Source organism: Panthera uncia, chromosome D1 (assembly GCF_023721935.1).
Source record: "Panthera uncia isolate 11264 chromosome D1, Puncia_PCG_1.0, whole genome shotgun sequence".
Taxonomy (NCBI): Eukaryota; Metazoa; Chordata; class Mammalia; order Carnivora; family Felidae; genus Panthera; species Panthera uncia.
In genome coordinates this window covers 3,713,800-3,735,403 of record NC_064808.1, presented here as the reverse complement: position 1 = coordinate 3,735,403, position 21,604 = coordinate 3,713,800, and the positions used below count along the sequence as shown (strand labels likewise).

The 21,604-nt window shown below is 59.8% G+C and overlaps 1 protein-coding gene across 1 annotated transcript in view; it reads left to right on the top strand.

Annotated features, from left to right (window-relative positions):
* LRP5 (LDL receptor related protein 5) overlaps positions 1 to 21,604 on the top strand; it is a 74,997-nt gene that overhangs the window by 9,684 nt on the left and 43,709 nt on the right. Inside the window, exons 4-6 of the mRNA XM_049614788.1 lie at positions 3,250 to 3,446; positions 4,575 to 4,706; positions 20,715 to 21,111. Of these exons, the coding sequence (XP_049470745.1) occupies positions 3,250 to 3,446; positions 4,575 to 4,706; positions 20,715 to 21,111 (726 nt within the window). The remainder of the gene's footprint in view (positions 1 to 3,249; positions 3,447 to 4,574; positions 4,707 to 20,714; positions 21,112 to 21,604) is intronic.

Here is a 21,604-nt window from a genome sequence, read left to right as displayed (position 1 = left end):
TGATGATGGAGGTGATGGTGGTGATGATGCGATGATGACGGAGGTGATGATGGTGGTGATGATGATGGAGGTGATGATGATGATGATGGAGGTGATGGTGGTGGTGATAGTGATGGTTATGATGGTGTTGGTGATGATGATAATGGTGATGATGGTAGTGATGTTGATGGTGATGATGGTGGTTATAGTGATGATGATGTTGGTGATGGTGATGATGGTGGTGGTGGTGGTGATGCTGCTGATGGTGGTGACGTGGTGACGGGGTGATGGTGGCTAACCCTACCATAGCCCTTGCTGTTTGCCAGGATATTTATCAGTTCGTTACCTGCTCACACCAACGCTATGAAGTGTTTGCAGGTATAATCCCCTATTATGATGTTGCACAGAGAGGTCTGTGAACTCACCCAAGGCCACACAGCTAGTCAGAGTCGAGAGAAGCCAGGCACTGTGACTCCAGGGCTTACTCAGCCCTCCTCCTGCCTCACTGCCAGATTCTTCCGGCTCTGCAGGTGGCTGACACTCTCTATGAATGTGTCTAGGGCCGTTCCAGTAGGAGCATAATCTGCTGGTAAAGAGGGTAAGTGCTGGAGCCAGACGGACCTGCATGGTCCCCTGTCAGCTGCGACCACGGCTGGGTCGCCTCACTGCTCAGAGCCTCAGGGCCTCGCATGTGAATGGGGGTAGTGGTTGTACTTTCTAGAGGTGTCCGTGGGGTCCGATACCACGGTGCACGTCAGCTCATCGCGTGGCGCCTGGACACCGTAAGCGCTCAGTAGCGGCTGGTGTGCTCAGGGAGTTCGTGGATCCAGCAGGAGGTAGGGTGCTCACGGCTGGAACTCCACCTGGAGAGGGGCGTCCTGAGAGGAGGGACGAGGGTGGGTGAGGTGAGCCGAGGCCCGGCACCAGCTTCCTGCGGTGCCTTCAGCTGAGGCAGGGAGGAGAGACAGCCTGAGAAACGACACCTCTGGCTTTTCTTTTTTTTTTTTTTTTAAATTTTTTTTTTTTTTTCAACGTTTTTTATTTATTTTTGGGACAGAGAGAGACAGAGCATGAACGGGGGAGGGGCAGAGAGAGAGGGAGACACAGAATCGGAAACAGGCTCCAGGCTCCGAGCCATCAGCCCAGAGCCTGACGCGGGGCTCGAACTCACGGACCGCGAGATCGTGACCTGGCTGAAGTCGGACGCCCAACCGACTGCGCCACCCAGGCGCCCCGCACCTCTGGCTTTTCTGATCAAAAAATGACGCGGGGCGCCCGGGTGGCTCAGTCAGTTAAGCATCTGACTCCTGACTCGGCTCAGGTCACGATCTCACGGTGATGGGATCGAGGCCCACGTGGGGCGCCACATGGAGCCTGCTTGGGATTCTCTCTCTCTCCCCCTCCCTCACCCTTGCTCTCGCTCGCTCTCTCAAAACAAATAAACGTTACTTTAAAAAATGACAACATCACGAAGGGCGGTGTGGTGGTGCCTCGGAATGCGAACGTCGAGTGACCGTACGATCTCGCGATTCCACTCCTGGGCATCTCCCCGAGAGCGTTGAAAATCGGTGCAGGAATGAAGACGTGCACGCGAACGTCCGTAGCAGTGGTGCGAACCATAGCCCGAAGGTGCGAACAGCCCAGATGTGCGGCCGCACGTGGATAGACAGAGTGTGACCCATCCACACGCGGAATGCCGTCCAGACGTGAGGAGCAGTGACACATTAGCATATGTGTGCAACGCGGAGGGACCGGGCAAACCTGACGCTAAGGGAAACAAAGCCAGTCACACAAGGCCACGCGTGGCGTGACTTCATTTATGTGAAATGTCCAGGCCGCGCAAATCCTTGGAGACAGAAAGCAGACTGGTGGCCGCCGGGGGCCCCCGTGGAGGGGACGTGAGGGGGAACCGCTGAGGGGGCCCGGGGTTCTCCAGAGGAGCAGCGGGAATTTAGGGAAGTAGCTGGGGGCTGTGGTTGCGTAAGTAACGTCGTGAACGTGTGCTGCGTAGCACTCAACTGTTCACTTAGCAGACTGGTTACTTTTGTGTTACGTGAACGTCGCCTCAATAAGTCTGTTTAAAAAGTGACATCAAGGGGGGCAGGGGCACCTGGGTGGCTCAGTCGGTTGAGCATTCGACTCTCGATTTTGGCTCAGGTCACGATCTTGCAGTTCGTGGGTTCGAGCCCCGCGTCGGGCTCAGTGCTGACAGCATGGAGCCTGCTTGGGATTCTCTGTCTCCCTCTTTCTCTGCCCCTCCCCTGTGTGTGCTCCTGTCTCTCTCTCTCTCTCTCTCTCTCTCTCTCTCTCTCTCTCTCTCTCAAATAAATAAACATTAAAGGAGTAACATCAAGAAAACAAAACGGAGGCATCGTTGGGTCAGATTAGGGACGGTCATGGGCATGTGGCTTTCAGTTGCTCAGTAAAACCTTGTCAGTGTTCCTCTGAGGTGCGGTGCCAGGGGCTCGGCTGTGGTGGTGACCTGCCCCCTGCAGCCCTCCACGCCACCAGGGAGCCTATAGTCGAGGGAAGGTCATGAAACCAGATAATCACACACGCCACTAGGTGTAAAGTTAGAAATCTATCACCGGTGTCCACAATCTCATTAAAAACATGTTCTCGTTTGCTGGGCTTTATAAATACATAGAAGAAAGACGTTTTTTTTTTTTTTTTTTTTTAAATTTTTTTAATTTTTTTTTTTTTGGGCGGGGGGGAGGGAGGGAATGAGCAGGGGAGGGGCAGAGAGAGGGGGCCACAGAGGATCCAAAGCAGGCTCAGCGCTGACAGCAGCGAGCCCGACACGGGGCTCGAACTCATGAACCGCGAGACCATAACCTGAGCCGAAGTTGGACACTTAACCAACTGAGCCACCCAGGTGCCCCGTTGTTTTGGTATCAAGTTCGATTTACTGTGATAATATAAATTATTGGCGTTACAGGCACGTCTGGCTCAGTTTGTGCTAAGTTGTTCAAACATCAGGGCGAGGCAGGCGTGTTGTCCCCGGCTCGCTGTCATCAGCGGTGGCTTCCTCCTTGCCGCTTCTTCTTTCCCTGCGGGCCACTTGGCCACCAGCCACTTTTCTAGAAACAGTTGGGAAGGGCTGGGGGGCCGTGTCACCCTCAAGGGTGGCGGGAGGCTGGAACTGCCCCGCGGCCGTCCTGTGTGACGTGAATGGGTCCGCGGTGGCCGTGGGAGGGTTTCCAAGCGGGGCGCGTGCAGGACCGCGGGGAGTCTGCTCACAGCTCCCACCCGTGCCTCCTGCACCTGCAGGCAGAAGGTGGTGGAGGGCAGCCTGACGCACCCCTTTGCCCTGACGCTCTCCGGGGACACTCTGTACTGGACGGACTGGCAGACGCGCTCCATCCACGCCTGTAACAAGAAGACGGGAGAGAAGAGGAAGGAGATCCTTAGAGCTCTCTATTCGCCCATGGATATTCAAGTGCTTAGCCCAGAGCGGCAGCCTTACTGTAAGTCGGGGGCCGGGTGGGGGGCGGCTGGCGTCTTCCCTCCGCGGGAGCCCCGAGTCTGGGGGCACCTGCGTCACAGCAGTGGAGGAGAGGGAGAGGTGTGGTGGAGGGGAGGGAGGTGTATGCAGGGTGCAGGGCCAGGCCGGGGCGTAACTGGGAGGGCCCCCTGCAGAGCGGGTATGGGGGCTGCTTCAGGGGGGCCCCGTGCCCCCTCCCCCGTCCTCTTCAGAGCTGGCAGAGGGCCTCCCGAGCAAGGTTGCTTCGTTGTCGGGGCCCGACAGAAGTTATGTAGTTACTGGTGATCGATCTGCTGTGAGTCGAGGCTCCCGGCTTGGGGTCTCCATAGGGTGGTGGCGGGGGTCCTCGATGGCGGAAAGCTTGACGCCCACGGGCTCAGGGCTCCTGGGACGGGCAGCTAGCGAGGTCACGGCCCTGGGCTCGCGTCCTCCCTCGGGGACCGGGGTGCTGTGGAAGGTTCCAGCTTTGAACTTAACTGTGGGGGTGCAAGGGTGGCAGCTGTCAGCACCCCAGGGCAGGTGGGGCTCCCTAGGATGGTCTCCTGGTGAGAACATCACGGTCCTTACCGCATCCACAGCGGGGGCAGCCCCCTGTGCGTGAGGCAGCGTTAGGGAGAAGAGGGGGACCCCCCTGCGAATCTGCTCCAGTCGTTTGCGGGGGGTGGGGGGCTAATACTCCACACGTCACAGTACTGCGCCCCTGCCTGCCCTGGGCAGAGTGAAATGCCGGAAGGATTTGTTCAGTTGCGTCTTGGTCACGGGTGGGCTTGGGACAATGAGAAGGGTGTTATCAGCACCTAGAGTGTCCAGGTGTGGCCACCAAGCATTCGTGCGATCCCGTGGGCTCCAAGCACATCGCAAAGACAGGCCTCTGCTCCAGGAGCCCCCCCAGTCCCTACCGCACGGGCAGGTCCTGAGATCCTGGCCGAGGGTGGCCTTCCCAGAGGAGGTGCCATCCGAGGGGCCCCGAGGAACATGAGGGTTCCGTATTGTAGAAGGCTGGGAAGAGGAGCAGGGCAGGGAGGATGCCCCCACGGAGTGGCGTGTGTGGGTGGGTGGGGTCGAGGGCTGTGTTCTGGAACCTTCTCTCACCCCGCCCTGTCTTCCCCAGTCCACACGCGGTGTGCGGAGGACAATGGCGGCTGCTCTCACCTGTGCCTGCTGTCCCCGAGGGAGCCTTTCTACACGTGCGCCTGCCCCACTGGCGTCCAGCTTCAGGACAACGGCAAGACGTGCAAGGCAGGTGAGACGGGACGGGCGCTGGCTGGGGTGGGGGGAGCCGGCCTGGCGGGGCGTGGGGGTGGGGCTGGCGGTCTCCTTCTCTCGGCGAAGGTTTCACGTGTTCGGAGCTCTGCAGCCGGGGGCACCCGGGCGGCCCAGCGGCTGGGCTGCAGGGTTAGATCTGGGCTCGGCTGCCCGGCGGGCACGTTACCGGGCTCGGGACTCAGGTCTGGTCTGTCCGGCGACCTGGCAGTGGGCCGCCAGAAAGCCGTGATTGTAGCCGAGATGCTCGCTGTCACGACTTGCCGAGCAGACACTGTGTGTGTTGTAAAAAAGGACAGTCGTGTAGGGGAACGCTGTGAATCAGGAGACGCCCCGCGATCTGCGCCCAACAGACGTCTCCTTTCCTGCCTTCCCGGCTCTCCCAAGCACGCGCTGCCGGTGTGGGGCTGCGGGCCTCCCCGCTGGCTTCGTCTCCTGCTTTTCTGCTTTTTCCAGAAGCATTTTCCACACTGATAGGGAATTTCTGATGCATTTTCATCCTTACGTCCCATTTCCATGGGATCTTCGTGCCCTAATAACCACCCTCCCCACGGAAATTCGGGTTGCAGACGCTTGTGCAGTGGAGAAAATTGGGGGTGCGTGAAGTTCAGTTGACTTCCCTCCCCCCACACAAGTGTTTCTCGGTGCTCCCCCCGCCCTTAATTTGCAGCACTTGCTGCTTCAGGGTCTCCTGCAATGACCGTCTTCTAATGATGTGTCACCCCTCCTTCCTCTGGAGCACCGTCCGAGGCTCCTTATTTCTGGCCGTCACATTCATAGTGTGCTTTTCTGGGAATAAGGTGTGTCCAGGGTGCAGCCTGTCCCTGGGGGTGTCTCGGGCCCAGCACAGCTGGGTGGCAGTGGAGTGGCCGGCGAGAGGCCGGCGAGAGACGTCAGGAAGCAGGCCGCCCCCGGGCCAGTGGCACTTGGGGGGAAGGAAAGGGAGACTGGGGGCTTCCCTGGGGACCTGCGACCAGAGCCGAGGGAGTGTTACCACTCCTTCGGGCACAGGTTTAAAACAAAAAGTTCATCCCGGCAAACAGGGAGTCTACCAAGTTCCGCGTGTCCAGAAGGAACGGCCGCGTGCCTGCGTGTGCTGCGTGCAGAGAACAGAGCGGTAAATGTGAACCTCCCCCGCCCGCCCCCGCTCCAGCCCCCTGCTCTTCCTACAGGGAATGTCCCTCTGAGTTGTGGAGGGGTCGGCAGGAACCAAGCAGGCACGTGAATGAAGAATGCGAATTCAGATTTGGATCAGAGTAACACAGGACACAAAGGAAGGGCTGAGACGCAGAATGACACACTGAGGGCGGGGGTCGGGGGGTGGGCTGGAGGCCCAGATGGAAGGTCAGAGAAGGTCCTTCCCAGGGGACAGGCTGAGACTTGAGAATGACCAAGGAAGAGGCGCGAGGAACAGCATGTGCGGCAGCCCTGAGGCAAGAGCTGGGTGGCGTCGGGACTGACTTCGCAGGCATTTGATCTGGGCGGTCACACAGAGCCCCGGCTTCCAAAGAGCCCCGTGCTTGGTTTAATGCCATTGTTGCTGACTTGAAATGCTGGATAATTCTGGGGCAGGGGCTCTCTGTGTTCAGCCTGCAGCGGCCCTGCGCGTTACGTAGCCCGTCCTGCTTTGTGTGTAGAGAAGCTCAAGGGAAACCTGGAGACGCCTCGTGTGTCCGTGTATCTTTCTCTGCCGTTCTGCCACCAGTGTCTCCGTGTATCTTTCTCTGCCGTTCTGCCACCAGTGTCTGCATTCCCCCTGACGCTGTTGCAGGGGCATCGGCAGTTAGAGGAGGGGCATGTGCTTCTGTAACATGAGTTGTAGCGCCTGAAAAATACTTGTCCGGTGAACCATCTTCCCCCCGGTGGGGCATTTCCGTTTTTTTGTGTCTTTGCTGTTTTCGAGTCGTGCCACCGTGAGAGAGCCAGCCTGGGGCCTGGCCCCGGGGTTAGGGCGATCTGAATCTGGTGCTGTTGCTTGGTGATCCCCGTCCAAGCGCTGTGCCGAATGGGGAGGGGACCATCTGTTCTGGGAGAAGGACAGGCGTGGCTGCTGTCTCTGCCCGCATCTCTGCCCAGCCTGGAGCCGGGTTGCGTGTGGACCTTTGGGGAAGGAGCGGGAAAGCGGGGGGGGGGGGGGGGGGGAGGGGGGACACAACCCTCCAAAAGGTACATCATGCAACAGCGTGCACCCCGGTGGGGAGCTGACGCAGGGGCCCCGTGAGGCAGGAGGTCCACGCGTCAGAGTTCCAGGACTGGAGTCTGGGGTCACAATGTCAGAGTCCTGGCCCGGTGCAGGTGCACAGCTGGGGAAGCCTACAGTTCCACGAAGGACTTGCCCAAGCTCCCCGGGGGCACAAAGGGTATTGGTCATCGGGGGCGGACAGCGCCTGGGGACTTGTCACTCTGCTTCTCTTCTTCATCTGTGAGATGCGGGAGCGGTCACAGACCACCCCTTGGCCGGGGAAGCTGGGGAGGACAGTGTTGTATCAATAGGTGCTGTGCTGGGCCCCTGGTACGTCGCGAGCGCACAGTATATGGCAGTCACGTCCATCATCACGCTGGGCCAGAGGGAGAAGGGCAGGGCCTCTGGAAGCCTAGGTTCGCCTCCATCGTCCCAGGGCCCTCCCACCCCTGGGGGAGGGCTGATTGCTTTTCCAGGCAGAGGAACAGGGACTTTCTGGTTCTCAGCATTCCAGTAGCCGGAGCCCCTGTCTGAGCTCTGGGACCACTGCCTGGGGTCAAGCCCTTTGAGGGCATTTCGGTTCTTTTTGCAAACATCTGCGGGGGGCAGGGGGCAGGGGGCAGAAGAGGGGAGATGCCCTGGGGTAAGAGGGCTTCCTGGAGGAGGCTGCACAAGGGTGGGGGGACCTGGAAGCTCCCACGAACTCCCGTGGGGTGGATCCGGAGGATTAGCAGCAAGGGCTGTCCCGGTTGGAAGTCGTGTGGCAGGGGGCTGAGCCACGTCTCCTGGCCTCCTTCAGGAAGAGTGGCCAGCTTGCAGGTTACCCGCACCCCCCGCCTCCCGGGATGGATTCAGTTGCTCGGGGTCACCTTCCCTGGTCTTGTAAGAACTGTTTCTGCCTCCCAGCCGTGAAAGACATTTTCACAAATGACTCAGTGGGAGGATGCCAAGCATGGGGACGAAAAACGCTTTTGTCGTCATTCGGAGGAGCCGGTGTGGGTGGCTGGGGGCGTCTGCACAGGGCAGCCCGGGGCCACTCTTACGCAGAGGCTGCACCTTTGCTTTGGCTCCGGCTGCCCCGTCGGGGACGTCACAGGTCAGGGAGGCTCACAGACGACACGGACAGCATGGGCTGGGAGTCTGGCTTTTGCACGAGGACGTGACCCTCGGGTTCCGCCTTTTTATAAGCGTGGTTCCCACCCCACGTGCTTCTCGCTCGCAGACTGGCCGGTTCTGGGGGCTGCACGGGGCCTTCTGCAGCCCCCCGCCCTGGACCCACTCGAAGCAGAAGTGGGAAGCCGTTGGCGGTGGGAACCTGCAGACAGAGTTTCCTAAACATTTTAGTTTCAGTCGAGAAGACCTCCAGGAGCTTCTCAGAACATTTCAAGGGTTTGCCACCAAGATGGCCTTCTGGAAACTTGGGGTGGAAGGGTGGAGGGTATCTGTCCGTGTTTCTCAATCCAGAGGGATCCGGGCATGCGTGAGGAACGGATTCTGTCGTTGAGGGGCGTTCCTTGTGCTCGGGCGACAGACACAGGGAGTCCGAGACGGGGCCGTGAGCGAGGATCACGAGGGCTTCAGATTTAGAACGCGCCCCCTCCGCTGGCAAGCTGGGTTTTGGGGTGCAGACCTGCCCTCCAGGTGTTGCTCCCTGCCACAGAACATCACGTTAAAGGAAACCGTGTGATTAGAAGCCTGTGATCCTGTCACCTGAGTACCGTGACTGTTTTCCTTTTCTCGCGAGGCCTTCCAGGCTGCCCACGCCCCCTGGTGCATGTGGTTTTGCCTCCTGGGGGGAGTGTGCAATGTGGATTTTGACTGCTGATGATGTGCAGGGTACTGGTTGTGAAAACGGCCTGGAGATGGTCGCTGGAAACACGAGGGTAACGTGGAGACAGCGAAACGCTAAACCCTGCAGAATGTCACCGCTGACGGTGGAGCCCAGAGGTCCCGGCGGGCGCAAACCCGGTGCAGGGCACCTTCCTGGCTGGATCTGAGCAGCACCCGCGGAGGCTTCCGAGGCCGGGGTGACCAGTGGGAGGATGCGATTCAGGGGCTGGCAAAGGAGGCCCCGGGGCCACTTGTGGATCTCCTCTTGGCCCCGGACTCCGCGAGGTCCAGCATCCCAGGGGGTGAATACTGAGGCCACAGCTGAGGGCTGTGCCTTTGGTCTGTAGTTGAGAGTCTGCCAGGACTTTTGGGGTGGTGAGGAAATTCAGTCTCAGGGGGGCCCGGTCTCAGAGCAGTTTCCAACTATGGGATGGCTTTCTATGCCCAGTTATCCTTTTAGGATACCTTCACTCGTGTCCCGGCTGTGTGATCTTGGGAAAATGACTCAGCCTCTCTGTGCTTTCAGTTTCCTCACCTGTAAAAAGAGATGATAATAGCACCTGATTTTGGGGAGGGGGGTTGTTGGGAGGAGGGCCTGACTGCCCAACAAATACGAGCTGTGCTTGAACTTGAACTTGGAGCCAGGCAGGCAGGCATGTGGGCAGTCTGGTGCCAGACGAGCAATTCTTTCCTGGACGTTTGGAATCAGAAGTAGATGATGAGGCCGGCTGGTGCTAAGAGGAGGTAGGAGGGGACGTAGGCGGGCGGGGAGCCCTCCTCGCACAGCCGGTGAGAGATGGGCACGGGGCATGCGGCTGCCCTGTCCAGGGATCGAGGCCAGCACCGGGCCGGGTGGGATTGGGGTCTGAGGCGGGGGCCTGGATGTGTCGGAATTACTCGGACCCGCATGTCACATCCAGGTTCCCCGGCCCTAGCACATCGGAGTCTCCAGGACAAGGGACGGGTGTGGGAGGCGGAGGGCTGAGTCTGTACTTGACATGCGCCCAAGGCAGGCTGATGAGCAGCAGTTGGAGAAAGTCTGCACGGCCGGAAACCTCTCAAGACCTGAAGCCCTGGCCTCAGATTCCTGGGACTTTCAGTCTGGGCAGCTGGTTGTCATGCCGTCGACTTGAATCTGAAGAAACGTTTGTGCTGTGCAAGAGTCCTGTGTTTCTCTGATTTTGAGCAAATGAAAGCCAGCCCAGCGCTGGGAGTCGGTGCCTTCCCCAAAGAGGGGGCTGGCCCCAGGGCGTGGGGGAGGGGGTGCCGGCCCAGGGCCTGCAAGCTGTCCCCTGGAGGCATGGGGCGGGGCTGGCCATTTCCCAGCTGCGGGCTCTCTCCCTGTGAAATGGGGAGAGCAGCATGACTGGGTGGGGGGGGGGGGGGGGTCAGATGAGAGGCTGTTCCCCACGGTGCCTGTGTGGGTCCATCCAGACCGGACGGGAGGCTCAGGACTCCCTTCCTCTGGGTCAGGAGTGTCTTGTGTCCCATGGCCCTCTGGGTCCTCCTGAAGTTTGGCCCCAGTGGGGGTCCTATAGGTTCTGAGACCAGGAAGGATGTCATAGCAAGCAGCACCCCCTTGGGCTCCAGCTCTGCCAGCGGCTTGGTGAGACCCCGGGGCCTGAGTGACTCTTGTCCCGCCAGCCAGCGGTGGGGGGGGGGGCGGGGGGGGGGGGACAGGATCCCTGGGCCAGGCTGCGATCCCACGCACCCCTCCCCAGCAGCCTGACCGATGGAGGCGCCCAGCTGGCTTTGGTTTTCCCCATGTTTTTCCAATTATGTGGGATGGGCTAAAAACAGCAGTAGCGGGGCCTTATTTGGGAGTTGCCACCACCGTCCGAGGGAGCCTGCTGCTCTCCTGGCTGCAGTGGCGTCCCCGCACATTCCTCATCACCGGGGGCTTCTGGGCGGTGCGCGTCCCCGCTCGAGGCCCGGACGACTGGGGCAGGTGACTTACCGGGGCCGTGGCCAGGGCACGCGGCTTCGCTGCCCCGCGGTGGCCAGCCTGGCCCTGAGCATCGTCCCGTGCTCCCTCCGTGGCCTTTCCAGAGGAGGCCGTGACTGTGTGTCGGGGCGGGCGGGCGGCTCGGGCTGCATGATTTACGGGGCCGCCCGCTGCACCTCGCCAAGAAGTAGTTTTAACAGATGTTCGCAGGGACTCGGAACAAAAGGACGAGGGGATGTGGTGGGCCAAGGTGGCGGGGGGCGGGGAGGAACAGAGGCGTCACTGTCGGGTCCGACGGGCAGACTGACAACTGGGGCGAGGTCTCAAAGCCCCTCACATCCATCCGTCTCCCTGGGTGGATTAGCCGAGGCTCAGGGCCGAGGAATAAGGGGCGCGTTTGTTCCCAGTCTGGCTGTCTTGTCACTTATCGGGGAAGTAGGTCAAAGGGAAAAGAAAGGAGGCCCTTGTGGCTGAGGCTGACGCCGGCCGGGCTGTGATTGGCGTTGGCTCTGCAAACAGAAGGCAGCTGCTGTTCTCAGCCATGGACCGTGAATTTTTAATAGCAAGAAAATCAGATTGCACAGTCCCAGGAAATGGTGTGACAAGTCCAAGCACTAACTTTTTTTTTTTTTTTTGCATTTTCTTTGGAAACGAAGGTATCACTTGCCGACGGTGAAATGCACAGATTCCAAGCGTACATTCTGATTTCGATTTGGCAGTTGTGTATATCTGCCCAACCACCACCCCCCGGTCCGGATCCGGAAGGTTTCCAGCACCCGGGAGATTCCCTGGTGCCCTTTGCAGCGCCCCCCACCCCCCACATGCCGCAGGGGCAGCTCTGTCCTGACTTCTATCACCACGGATTAGTGTTGCCTGTTTGGGAACATCCTAGAAATGGAACCACACACCATGTGGTCTTACTTCTACATCGAGTAAAAGAGAAGAGGGGAGCATGCCGTATTCTTGGAAAGAGAAAACGGTCATCCTGGGCTGGGGGATGAGACCAAATGGCGCCTCCTGGGTGTGGTTAGCTCCGCGGATGCCCTGGGTCCACCGACGGAGGGCTGGATTGCCGTCACTCCCAGCACTGGCCCTGTCCCCCTGCCTCCTGTCTGATGTCTCCCTTGCTGGTGCAGCCTGAGTCCGGCTCCGGCCCGGCCCCAGATCAGCCCCTGGTCCCGCCCTCCCCACCACCCTCACCCCAGCCTGTCCAGTGTCCCCTTGCTGGTACCACCTGAGTCCAGCTTCAGCCCGGCCCCAGAGCTCAGTCTGTTGAGTCAGGTTCTGGGTTTGCACGTCCGAGCCCTGGTGGAACCCCCGGGCTGCCAGAGAAAGGCCTTCCCTGTCCCCGCCCCACCCGCCGGGCACCCCTCGGGCCCCCTCTGGCTTTGGTGATGGCTGCACGCCCTCCGTCTTGCTTCTAATGACCGTGTCCTAGTGCCTCAACCTTCCCCAACCGCAAGTGTCCCGCAGGCAGTGACCTGATGGCCTGCATGTGCCGGGCGGACGCCGGGGCCTCTGGCTTATCAGCAGACAGAGGCCAGGAGGCTCTTTCTCACCCTTTGCCTCCTGTTCCAACTGAAATGGACAGTTCGGTCCCTTCCAGCCCACCGTCTGAGCACCTGCCTATCTGCCTTTGCCGGTGCTATGCCTGTTGTCTCGAGCACCTGTTGTCTGGGGCTCCTCACCTGACAGTCCCTCGGGTCTCCATTCAGACAGCCCCAGCCCCCCTGGGAGAAGTGCTGTGATGTGCTCCCACACCCACTTCGAGGGAGGGAAGCTGGGAGGGATCCTGGCTTCCCAGGGGGCCACCATCAGCCCCTGGACGAACGCTGGGATCGATTAGGTATCTTCAGGAGCATCTACCGTGGCAAGAGCTGAGGTGTTTGGGTCCTGCTAGAGCCGGGCACTGAGGACTGCGCCAAGAAGGGCCTCCCTCTGTCCCCTCTGGGGGGACGTGGTGTGGCGGGGACTGGGGCTTCTGAGTCCGGCCTTGACCCTGCACGATGTGGCTGTGACCTGACGGAATGCGGGCTCTCCGTGTCTCGTTGACCTGGGCGTATCAAATGGGGTCGTGTCTCCTGCAGGGCCTTACAAACTGTAAGGTGCAGTGCACGAACCATGCGAACGGCTGGAGCCCAACCACCTTTGAGCGAAAGCAGCAGCACTTTCTCATGGGTCACCCCACCCCGTGCATCCTGCCTGTGCTGCCAGGGAAGGGCGGGCCATAGCAGTAATAGTGTGCCTTGGGGGGTGCCAGGCACCCACACTTCTGAGTGATCTACTCTTCTGTGCCCTACGGGAGCCGGGTGAGGGAGGGGCTGTGGGCAGCCTGCTTCAGAAGTTTGGGTGGTCACGCTTGGGATCCTGTCTCTCTCTCTCTCTCTCTCTCTCTCTCTCTCTCAAAAGTAAAGAAACATTAAAAAAAAAAATTAAAAGGAGTTTGGTCCATCAGAGCTAGCTCACGGCCACAGAAGAAGGGACAGAGGCGGGATTTGAGCCCAAGCACCTGCCACGTGCCGTGGCTCAGGAGCCGTGGCCGCAGCTCCAGAGGTGCGGCCGCCACCACCTCTGGGAGCCGTGGAATAGGATTTTACAGGAAGAAGAAGGATTGCTTCAGGTGCTTATGGAGCCCCTGCTGTATGCCTGGGCTCAGGAAGGCACTCTGTGTGTTTTTTTTAGAAGAGCTGAGCCGTGTGCCCAAAGAGTGGGACCCAGCCTTCTCCATCGTGTGTCACCGACTGCTTCATAGCCTCTGACCGCAGTCCTGTGTTTCCAGCGACCCACCGGGTAGCCCACCTTTAATTTGCCCAACCAACCACACTTTGTTCTGTCTCTCTGCCCTCTGGCCTGGGACTCGAACCCTCGGGCCACGTCTCTGCTGCTGGCTCAAAGAGAGCATGGCCCAAGGCAGGTCCCCGGGGATGTGCTCAATGCCCCTGGGGCTGTGGGCTGCTGGGGCTGCTGGGGCTGTGGCCTTGGGCTCAGAGGCTCCCTGACCTTGTCATGGGACCTCTCAGCTTTGCTGGGAAGCCGTATCCACTCCTGACTCTTACCTGTGTGTAGACAGAGGTCAAGTCGCTTACCCACGGTCACTCAGTAAGGAAGTTGGCTGAGGGTCCACGCTGGGTGTGACCGTTGGGCTGTGGCAGCCTCTGAGGGGCAGGGGAAAGGCAAGCGGCAGAGGACCACGTGAGGGGCTAAAAACCCAGGGATAGGAGAGGAAGGGGCTGGCTGCACAGAAGTCTTGAGGCTGGCACCGACCTTGCTGCTCTGGCCGCCCCAGGTTCCCGGGCAGAGGAGTGACTCCCCCATTTTAGAGCTGTGCAGACTGAGGCACCTGCCCGGCCACTCTTAGGGGACTGCAACCTCCCATAGGCTCCCGGGCGGCCACGCGGCCGACAGCTGCTGGGCCTCAGGTTTCCCTCGGAGCCAGTGCCTGGCCCGGCCACTTCCCCTGTGGTCACTCGGCACGGTCTCCTGGGCCAGGGCTCCCGGCTGTGGTCTCAGCACTCGTCCAACAGCTTGCCCCAGGGGGCAGCGGAGAAACTTAATCAATTGCTAAAAAACAAAAATAAGTCAGCTGCCTACCAGCTGTGAAGCCGTTTGTGGCCTTAGAGCCTGTGGCATGGGTGGCAGCCCGTGCTGGGACCCGGTGCTGCCCGTGTGGTTCCAGGCCCGCTCCTGAGCCCACGCGAAGCCAGGGGTGGGGGGTGGGGGGCCAGCGAGGGGAGCTGGGGCTGAAGGGAGGTGGGCACGCCGCTTCCCGAGTCCGGCATGAAACGATGCGGGTGGAAAGAGCCGCCCTGGGGTGGTGCGAACCTCTGGGCAGGGAGGGGCCTGTCCTTTCTTGGAGATGCGGGTTCTGTGGGGACAGTCCGTGATGTCCACTCTGCCTGCTGGGAAGGCCAGGTGGGGGGCGCAGGGCTTGGGGGCCCTCCGCATCCTGGGATGTGTTGTTTTGCTCATCGTGAAAAATCCTTTCCCGTGTCGGGGTGCAGAGGGGATTAACTGTGAGAACCCTCCCAAGTCGCACTGGGCGACCTGCCAATCTCCTCCTGCTGGGCTGTCAGGGGCTACAGGCCCTCTTGCCCCATCCCTTCTCCTGTCCTTCCCTCCCACTTGGCTCAGATCCTGGAGGGCCAAATAAGTCACCCCCGCATGGCGGTTTCATTCCCCCTCGCCCCCATCCCCCGATTGTCCAGTGAGAAAACCTTGTCTCAGGGCCCAGGCCCCTACCCAGGGCAACCACGAGGCCTCTAAGTACGCTCCCCCACCCCTACCCCCACCCCCACCACATTTTAAAGTCTTGGGTTTTTTCTGGTTAAAAAGTAACATTCGTGTTCACCGTAGAAAGGAAGCCGTTACGCAAAATAACGGAGAAAATAAAAACCCGTATCTTCGCCGCCCAGAGATTGCTGCCAGCGTTTTCGCTGTTTCCTGCTCGCCTGCTCTCCACGCGCGTTCAGATCTGGGTTTGCGTGATGTGTGCATCGCGTGCGGGCCGCGTCGGGGCTGACCCCTTCCACGCCTCTGGGGTCCCTTCTTCAGAGCCCGCCGTTTAGCGCCTGACTGCGCTGTGGCCCTTCGTGTATTTGATGTTCTCGCGCGGAGGGACGTTTAGATTGTCCGCAGGTTTGGGTTTGCCGTGACCGCGAGGCCTCGGTGACCCTCCGCGAGCAGGGATCCACCTGCGTTTGCAGCGGCTGCTTTGGACTGGGTCCTCAGAGGGGAAGTTGTGGGGTCAGAGGGTCCCTGAGCCACACTGCCGTCCGGGAAGCGTGTGCTGGGCGCAGTCCTCTGGGAGGCGGTGGGGGGCCGCTGTGGCCGTTTCCGCCTCTAGCCCCTCCAAGTGAACCCGTTTGTCGTGTTTGTTGACTGTTAATTTGCCTTCACCTGTTTGTTGCTGGGGTCTGGGTGGTTTTCTTAGGGACTTCTATGCCTGCCTTTCAGTTTACTTACAAGACAAATAGACTTTATCTCGTATGGCAGTTTTAGGTTTACAGGAAAATCGAGTGGAGGGTCGAGAGGCCCTGTGTATCCGCTCTCCCTCCTTACGCGGTTTCTGCCGTTGTTGTTAGGACGCGCCGTCTAATGCTGTAAAAGGCAGGCGTCCTTCTCATGCGTGGGTCAGCGAACCTCGCTCGGCCGGTGGGCCGGATGGCTCGCTGCCTGTGTTGTGTAGCCTTCGAACAAAGGGTGGTTTGGACGTTTTTTACATGGTGGAAAAGAACATCACAAGAAGAACGTTTCGTGATGCGGCAAAATGACAGGAAATTCAAGGTTCGGTGTCCACGTGTGAAGTTTTGCTCGCACACCTTTATTTACAACGGCAGAGCTGGGTGGCTGTGACAGAGACGGTCGTGGCCCACAGAGCCTCGAGCAGTTACGTCTGGTCCTTTGTAGAAACGTGTGCAGGCCCCTGCTGGAGACTAGAAGGAAGACCGGGAAGGGTCCAGAGATAACCGCTGCGGACATTTGCGTGTGTTTCCTGCCAGGCTTTTGTTCCAGGGAGGCTTTGTTTGTCCTGTGGCTGGACTCCCGCTGCACGCACAGCGTGCTGTTTGCGCGAGGCTTCCTTGCAGACTGTCATGGGCTCAGAGCCGGCCCGGCGGCCTGCACAGGATGCTGGGCCAGGTCAACCTCTTAGCAAGCACCTGGCCTCCAAGCTCAGATCAGACTCGCCGGGGGTGTCGGTGGGTCAGCCCCGTTCCTGCCCGTTCCAGCTGCAGAAACGGCCCGGCACGCTCTGGTCTCTATGCTGTTGCCCCAAACGCCCCCTTCTTCCCGGAGTCCTCCCCCCAACCCGAACCTGCCTGTCCTTGCGTTGAATGTTCCTCTCACCCTCTGCTCCCCACCTCTTATGGGTTGAATCATGTCCCCCCACCAAAGACCTGTTGGATCCCCAGACCCTGCGAGTGTGACCTAACTTGGAAATAGGGTCTTTGCAGGTGTAACCACATTAAAGTGAAGTCACACTGGAGTAGGGCAGGCCTCCAATCCAATGGCTGGTGACCTTATAAAAGGGAAATTTAGACACAGAAACACAGGGGAGGAGGCTGTATGAAGACAGAGGCTGAGGTTGCAGCGGTAAAGCCACAAGCCAAGGAGCATCCACCGCCAGAAGCTGAAAGAGACCAGGAAGTTTCCCCTGGAGCCTTCGGAGAGAGCGTGGCCCAGCCAGCAGCTGGATTTTTCACTTCTGTCCTCCAGAATCGTGAAGGCATCCGTTTCTGCTGTCAGAAGCCACCCAGTGCGTGCTGCTGTGTTCCCGCAGCCCCTTCCTGCGTCTCGCCTCGTCTCTATGACCCTGGGCCTGGCACAGGGACAGCGCCCTGTGATGGAGGGCGGCTTCGTCCAGATGGATGTTGGCAGGCAGGGACGGTGTTGAGCTTGACGTGCCCGTGACATTGGGCCAGGCCTCGGGTCTGCTTTTTTGTTTTCAGAACACTCGCTCTCAGGAAGGCCGTGCCCCCGCCTGGCCTGCGCCCCATGCCCCGCACTTGGCCCCAAGACAGGGGTGTTGCCCTTCTTTCCTGCGTGTGTGTGTGTGCAGGGAGGAAGGGGAGAGGTCAGGAGCCCGCCCTAAGGAGGCTCCGGGGACCGCTGCCCAGCCAGCAAGGGAGAGGTTTCACTTTCCTCGGCAGCACTGTGGGGCAGGCTCTTTATTTAAACAACCCCAGAGAAAACCATTTGGCCAAACTGTTAGTTTCTCAACAGTTTAAACAAACTCCTACCCGGGAGCCGCGTCTGGTTCTAGGGAGGGGGCGGGCCTCCCCCTCTCGGGGCCCGGCCCAGTGCCCTGCGCCCACCCCAGGTGGCCCGAGGCCGCTCAGACCTCGCTGCAGACAACCTCGGAGGCCATCTGTGAGCAGCAGCTCGGCCAGCGGCCAGCAGAGCCCAGGCCAGCGGTTCTCTGTCCACAGTTGCCCACCGCTGGCCTGGCCCTGGACAGAGCACTCGACCGCCTCCCCGACTCTGTTCTCTGCATTCTTCTAGATAAAGCTCAAATAAAAACTTCAAAGGCTCTGCAGCCCAAGGGGTGTCAGACACCCCCCCTTGGAGTCAATTATCACCTACAGTTTTATCTCAGCATTTAATTACTGCCTCAGCTACAGAGACTTAATTTTAAGGGATGCTGGTAATGGGGTTCCCCAGTGGTGGGATGTGCTGGAGGAGGGCTGGGGCCGGGCACACTTTTGCCCCTGAGGGGTCTGGAATCAGGGTCACAGCCACAGGAATCTGGGGTTCTGGGAGTTGAAGGCCGGACCTCTCAGTCTCAGCCGGCCCCCTTTGGAGGCCTCCTGAAACCCCTGCTCTCCTTCCTAGTGCCCGTTCGCGGATGGTCTTCCCTCACCGAAGGCCTCTGCCCTGTGATCTCAGGAGCACCGTGGGGGTTGGATCCGCATCTGTTCCGTCCACCCCTGCCCCCAGCGCCTGGTCCAGGGCCTGCCTGAAACAGCCGCCTACAGAGATGCTGGTGGGGTGACTGAGCCAAGCTGGAAGGCACACCTGCCTCCGGCTTCTTGTCTGTGCCTCAGGGATTGACGCGTTTGTGCCGCCTTATTTTCCCACTCGCTGCTGTGTGCCCTTGAGTGGGGAGCTTACCCTCTCTGTGCATCCAGTTCCTCATCAGTAAAAAGGGACACGGTCATACCTCCGGGACAGGGTGTGAGGATCGTGCTATTTTATTTTTATTTTTTTATTTATTAAAAATTTGTTTTTCATGTTTATTTATTTTTGAGAGAGAGAGAGAGTGTGTGTATGAGTGGGGGAGGGGCAGAGAGAGAAAGAGAGAGAGAGAGAGAGAGAAAGAGGGAGGGAGACACAGAATCCGAAGCAGGTGCCAGACCCTGAGCCATCAGCACAGAGCCCGACGCGGGGCTCGAACTCACGAACCACGAGATCATGACCTGAGCCGAAGTCGGACGCTTAACCAACCAGCCACCCAGGTGCCCAAGGATTATGCTGTTGTAGGTGATTGTGTCTGAAGGGTCATGCAAACAGGGGTGGGGGAAACAGTCTCCACGTGTGTTTCAGGACCGAGTATCGCTTTCCCTCGGGGAGCCAGTGTTTTCTCTGGGGAGGAAGTGCTACCTGAGGTCAGTGGGGTTTGACACACAGCCTTCCGTCTTGCACAGTGAGCTGCCTCGGTCTTGGCTTGGGAGCTCGGCAGCCTCTGGACAGTTGTGCAGATGCCCTCTTGGCCGTGCCCTGGCAGGCTTCCCCCTTCCCTCCGTGGCGGCAGATGAAGCCAGCGCCCTCCGTGGAGGTCCGTCTGTGGTTCCCTTGATGTCAGAGCTAGACAGGAAGTCGGACACCATCAGGTTGGGCTGATTTTTCATTTTCGACGAGGAGACCAAAGCCCAGAGAGGGTCAGGGACCTGCCCAGAGTCACACAGTGGGAGCAGGGCCAGGAAGTTTCTGCCCTGCATTCTCCCTGCTTGTCCTAGGATGTCAGTATCTGCTCTGGGTGTGGCTTTGGGGACTGCAGAGAGCTAAGGGGACATGTGCCAGAATGGCAGGGTGTGTGTGTGTGTGTGTGTGTGTGTGTGTGTGTGTGTGGTCAGCTCATCCATTAGGCTGGGGGAGGCAGGAACAGCTTCCTAGAGGAGGGGGAGGTGTGTGACCTGGGCCTTGAAGGACTGGTCAGATGTCAACACCACATACTAGGATTGGGGCCCAGGGGAAGACAATTCGTTGAAATTCAGAATTCTACCCTCCCTCCCTCCAACACACACCAAACTGGGACCAAATCGGAGTTTAGCTCTCAGAGGTTTCCAGCATACTCAGGCACTTGGGGTACCTTCTGAGCACTGCCTGCCTCAGTTTCCCAGCCCTGGGCTGATACAGACATTGCTGCCGCGTGTACGCCCTCTAGTGGAGGACTCGGATTAGGAGCTCTGGGCCTTGGAGCAGGACAGTCCTTAACTCGAGATGCAAGGCCGGGGGCCCCAGATGGACTCTGCAAGGCACCGGCTTCCAGGGGCCCTGCCGCTGGGGCAAGAAGCTGGCGCTGGGTACAGGGGACCGTGTGCTGTTTGAGGGCTGTGGCCCGACTGGGCGGCTGGCTGCAGAGGCTGGGCCCGGGGGGCCTGAGTTTGACAGATGTGCTCAACTCGTTCCGTCCGTGTCCCCATCCTGCCGCCCCACTTGAGGTGGGTCCTTCCCCGTTCTGGGCCTTTCGTCAAACCAGGCAGGTGGTCCCAAAGTTCCAGAAGTGGTCTCTGGGCCTAATCCTGGTTTTCTGGGTCCTGGAGACCAGAAAGGACCAGAATGAACACGTGGACAGTGACCCAGCTCTGAGGGAGTGTCCAGGCCAGGGGTGCAGCATGAGGCCGCGTGTGCTGTTTCTCTGGGGAGTTCTGACAGGTGCCAGCAGGGAGGGTCCAGGGCAGAGGTGGATTGTTTATAGCCATGGGGGTGTCAGGGGAGCCCCCAGGGAGCTCCCCCTTGTCGGTGGGGTAGCCCCCCTCGTGCAGTGTCGTGTGTGGTTAGATGAGGCACGTGGCCAGAGGCAGTTAGCTGGCATGAAGCTGCTCCCGAGGGGTGCGTGGGGGGAGGGCCTCAGGGAAGAAGTGGCATCTGACTGAGCCATGAAAGTTGGGCCTGTGGAAGGTGGGGCCCCGCCGGGGCTCTGAGAAGCATGGCTGGCAGTTGCCGTCTAGAGCCCAGTGCCTCCGTGGGACTTGTATTTGGAACTGATTTGTGGCCCGGAGAGGGGCTTGCAGGGGAGAAGGGGGACCGAGTGGGAAGCAGCTCTTACACAGTGGTTGAAGCCAGGTGGCTGTGTGGCTCTCAGCAGGTTGCTTGACCTCTCTGTGTCTGTATGGTCTCATCTAGAAGATGGTGCTGGCCTCAGAGCCCTCACAAAGACGAACTGGTGACCATGTAGGGGGACCTCGGCGAATGTTACCGAGGATCACCTGCGAGGAAGCCCTGACCTCGGGGGCCTGGCTGAGCCCCTCCCCTGCCGTGCCCACTGCTGCCCTGCTGCGGGCCTCTGACCCCCACTGCTTGGCCATCCACAGGGGCCGAGGAGGTGCTGTTGCTGGCCCGGCGGACGGACCTGCGGAGGATCTCGCTGGACACGCCGGACTTCACCGACATCGTCCTCCAGGTGGACGACATCCGGCACGCCATCGCCATCGACTACGACCCGCTAGAAGGCTACGTGTACTGGACGGACGACGAGGTGCGGGCCATCCGCAGGGCGTACCTGGACGGCTCTGGCGCCCAGACGCTGGTCAACACCGAGATCAACGACCCAGATGGCATCGCGGTCGACTGGGTGGCCCGTAACCTCTACTGGACGGACACGGGCACCGACCGCATCGAGGTGACGCGCCTCAACGGCACCTCCCGCAAGATCCTGGTGTCCGAGGACCTGGACGAGCCCCGGGCCATCGTGCTGCACCCCGTGATGGGGTAAGGCTGGGGGCGGGTGGACCTCCCACCTGGCTGGGGCTGGGAGGCAGGCTGACCAGAAGCGAGAGAGACTAGTGGTTTTGGAACTGTCTCCTGCATCAGAATCCCCTGGAGGAGGGCTTATTTAAATGCAGGTGGCTGGGCCCTCTGCCCAGATTTCTGTTTCAGGAGGGCTAGGGCGGGGCCCGAGAACTTGAGTTTCTAACGAGCCCCTGGGTTCTGCTCCTGCCCGTCCGGGGACCAGACTCTCAGAAGGTCTGACACGGGCTGTTGTGTTCACGTACGGAGGGCCCCGAGAGCTTGGGCAAGTCATTTCTTCCCACGGGCTTCGCCCTTCTCACCTGTAAAACGGAACAGTTCACCAGGGTGATTTCTAGGCTGATAACGGTAACCGAAGCGATGGCCCTTACTTGTTACGTACGGGGGGCCGGGCCTCTTCTGAGCTCAGCACACACACTGAATCTTTACCTCCTCCTCCCACCCCTACCCTGAG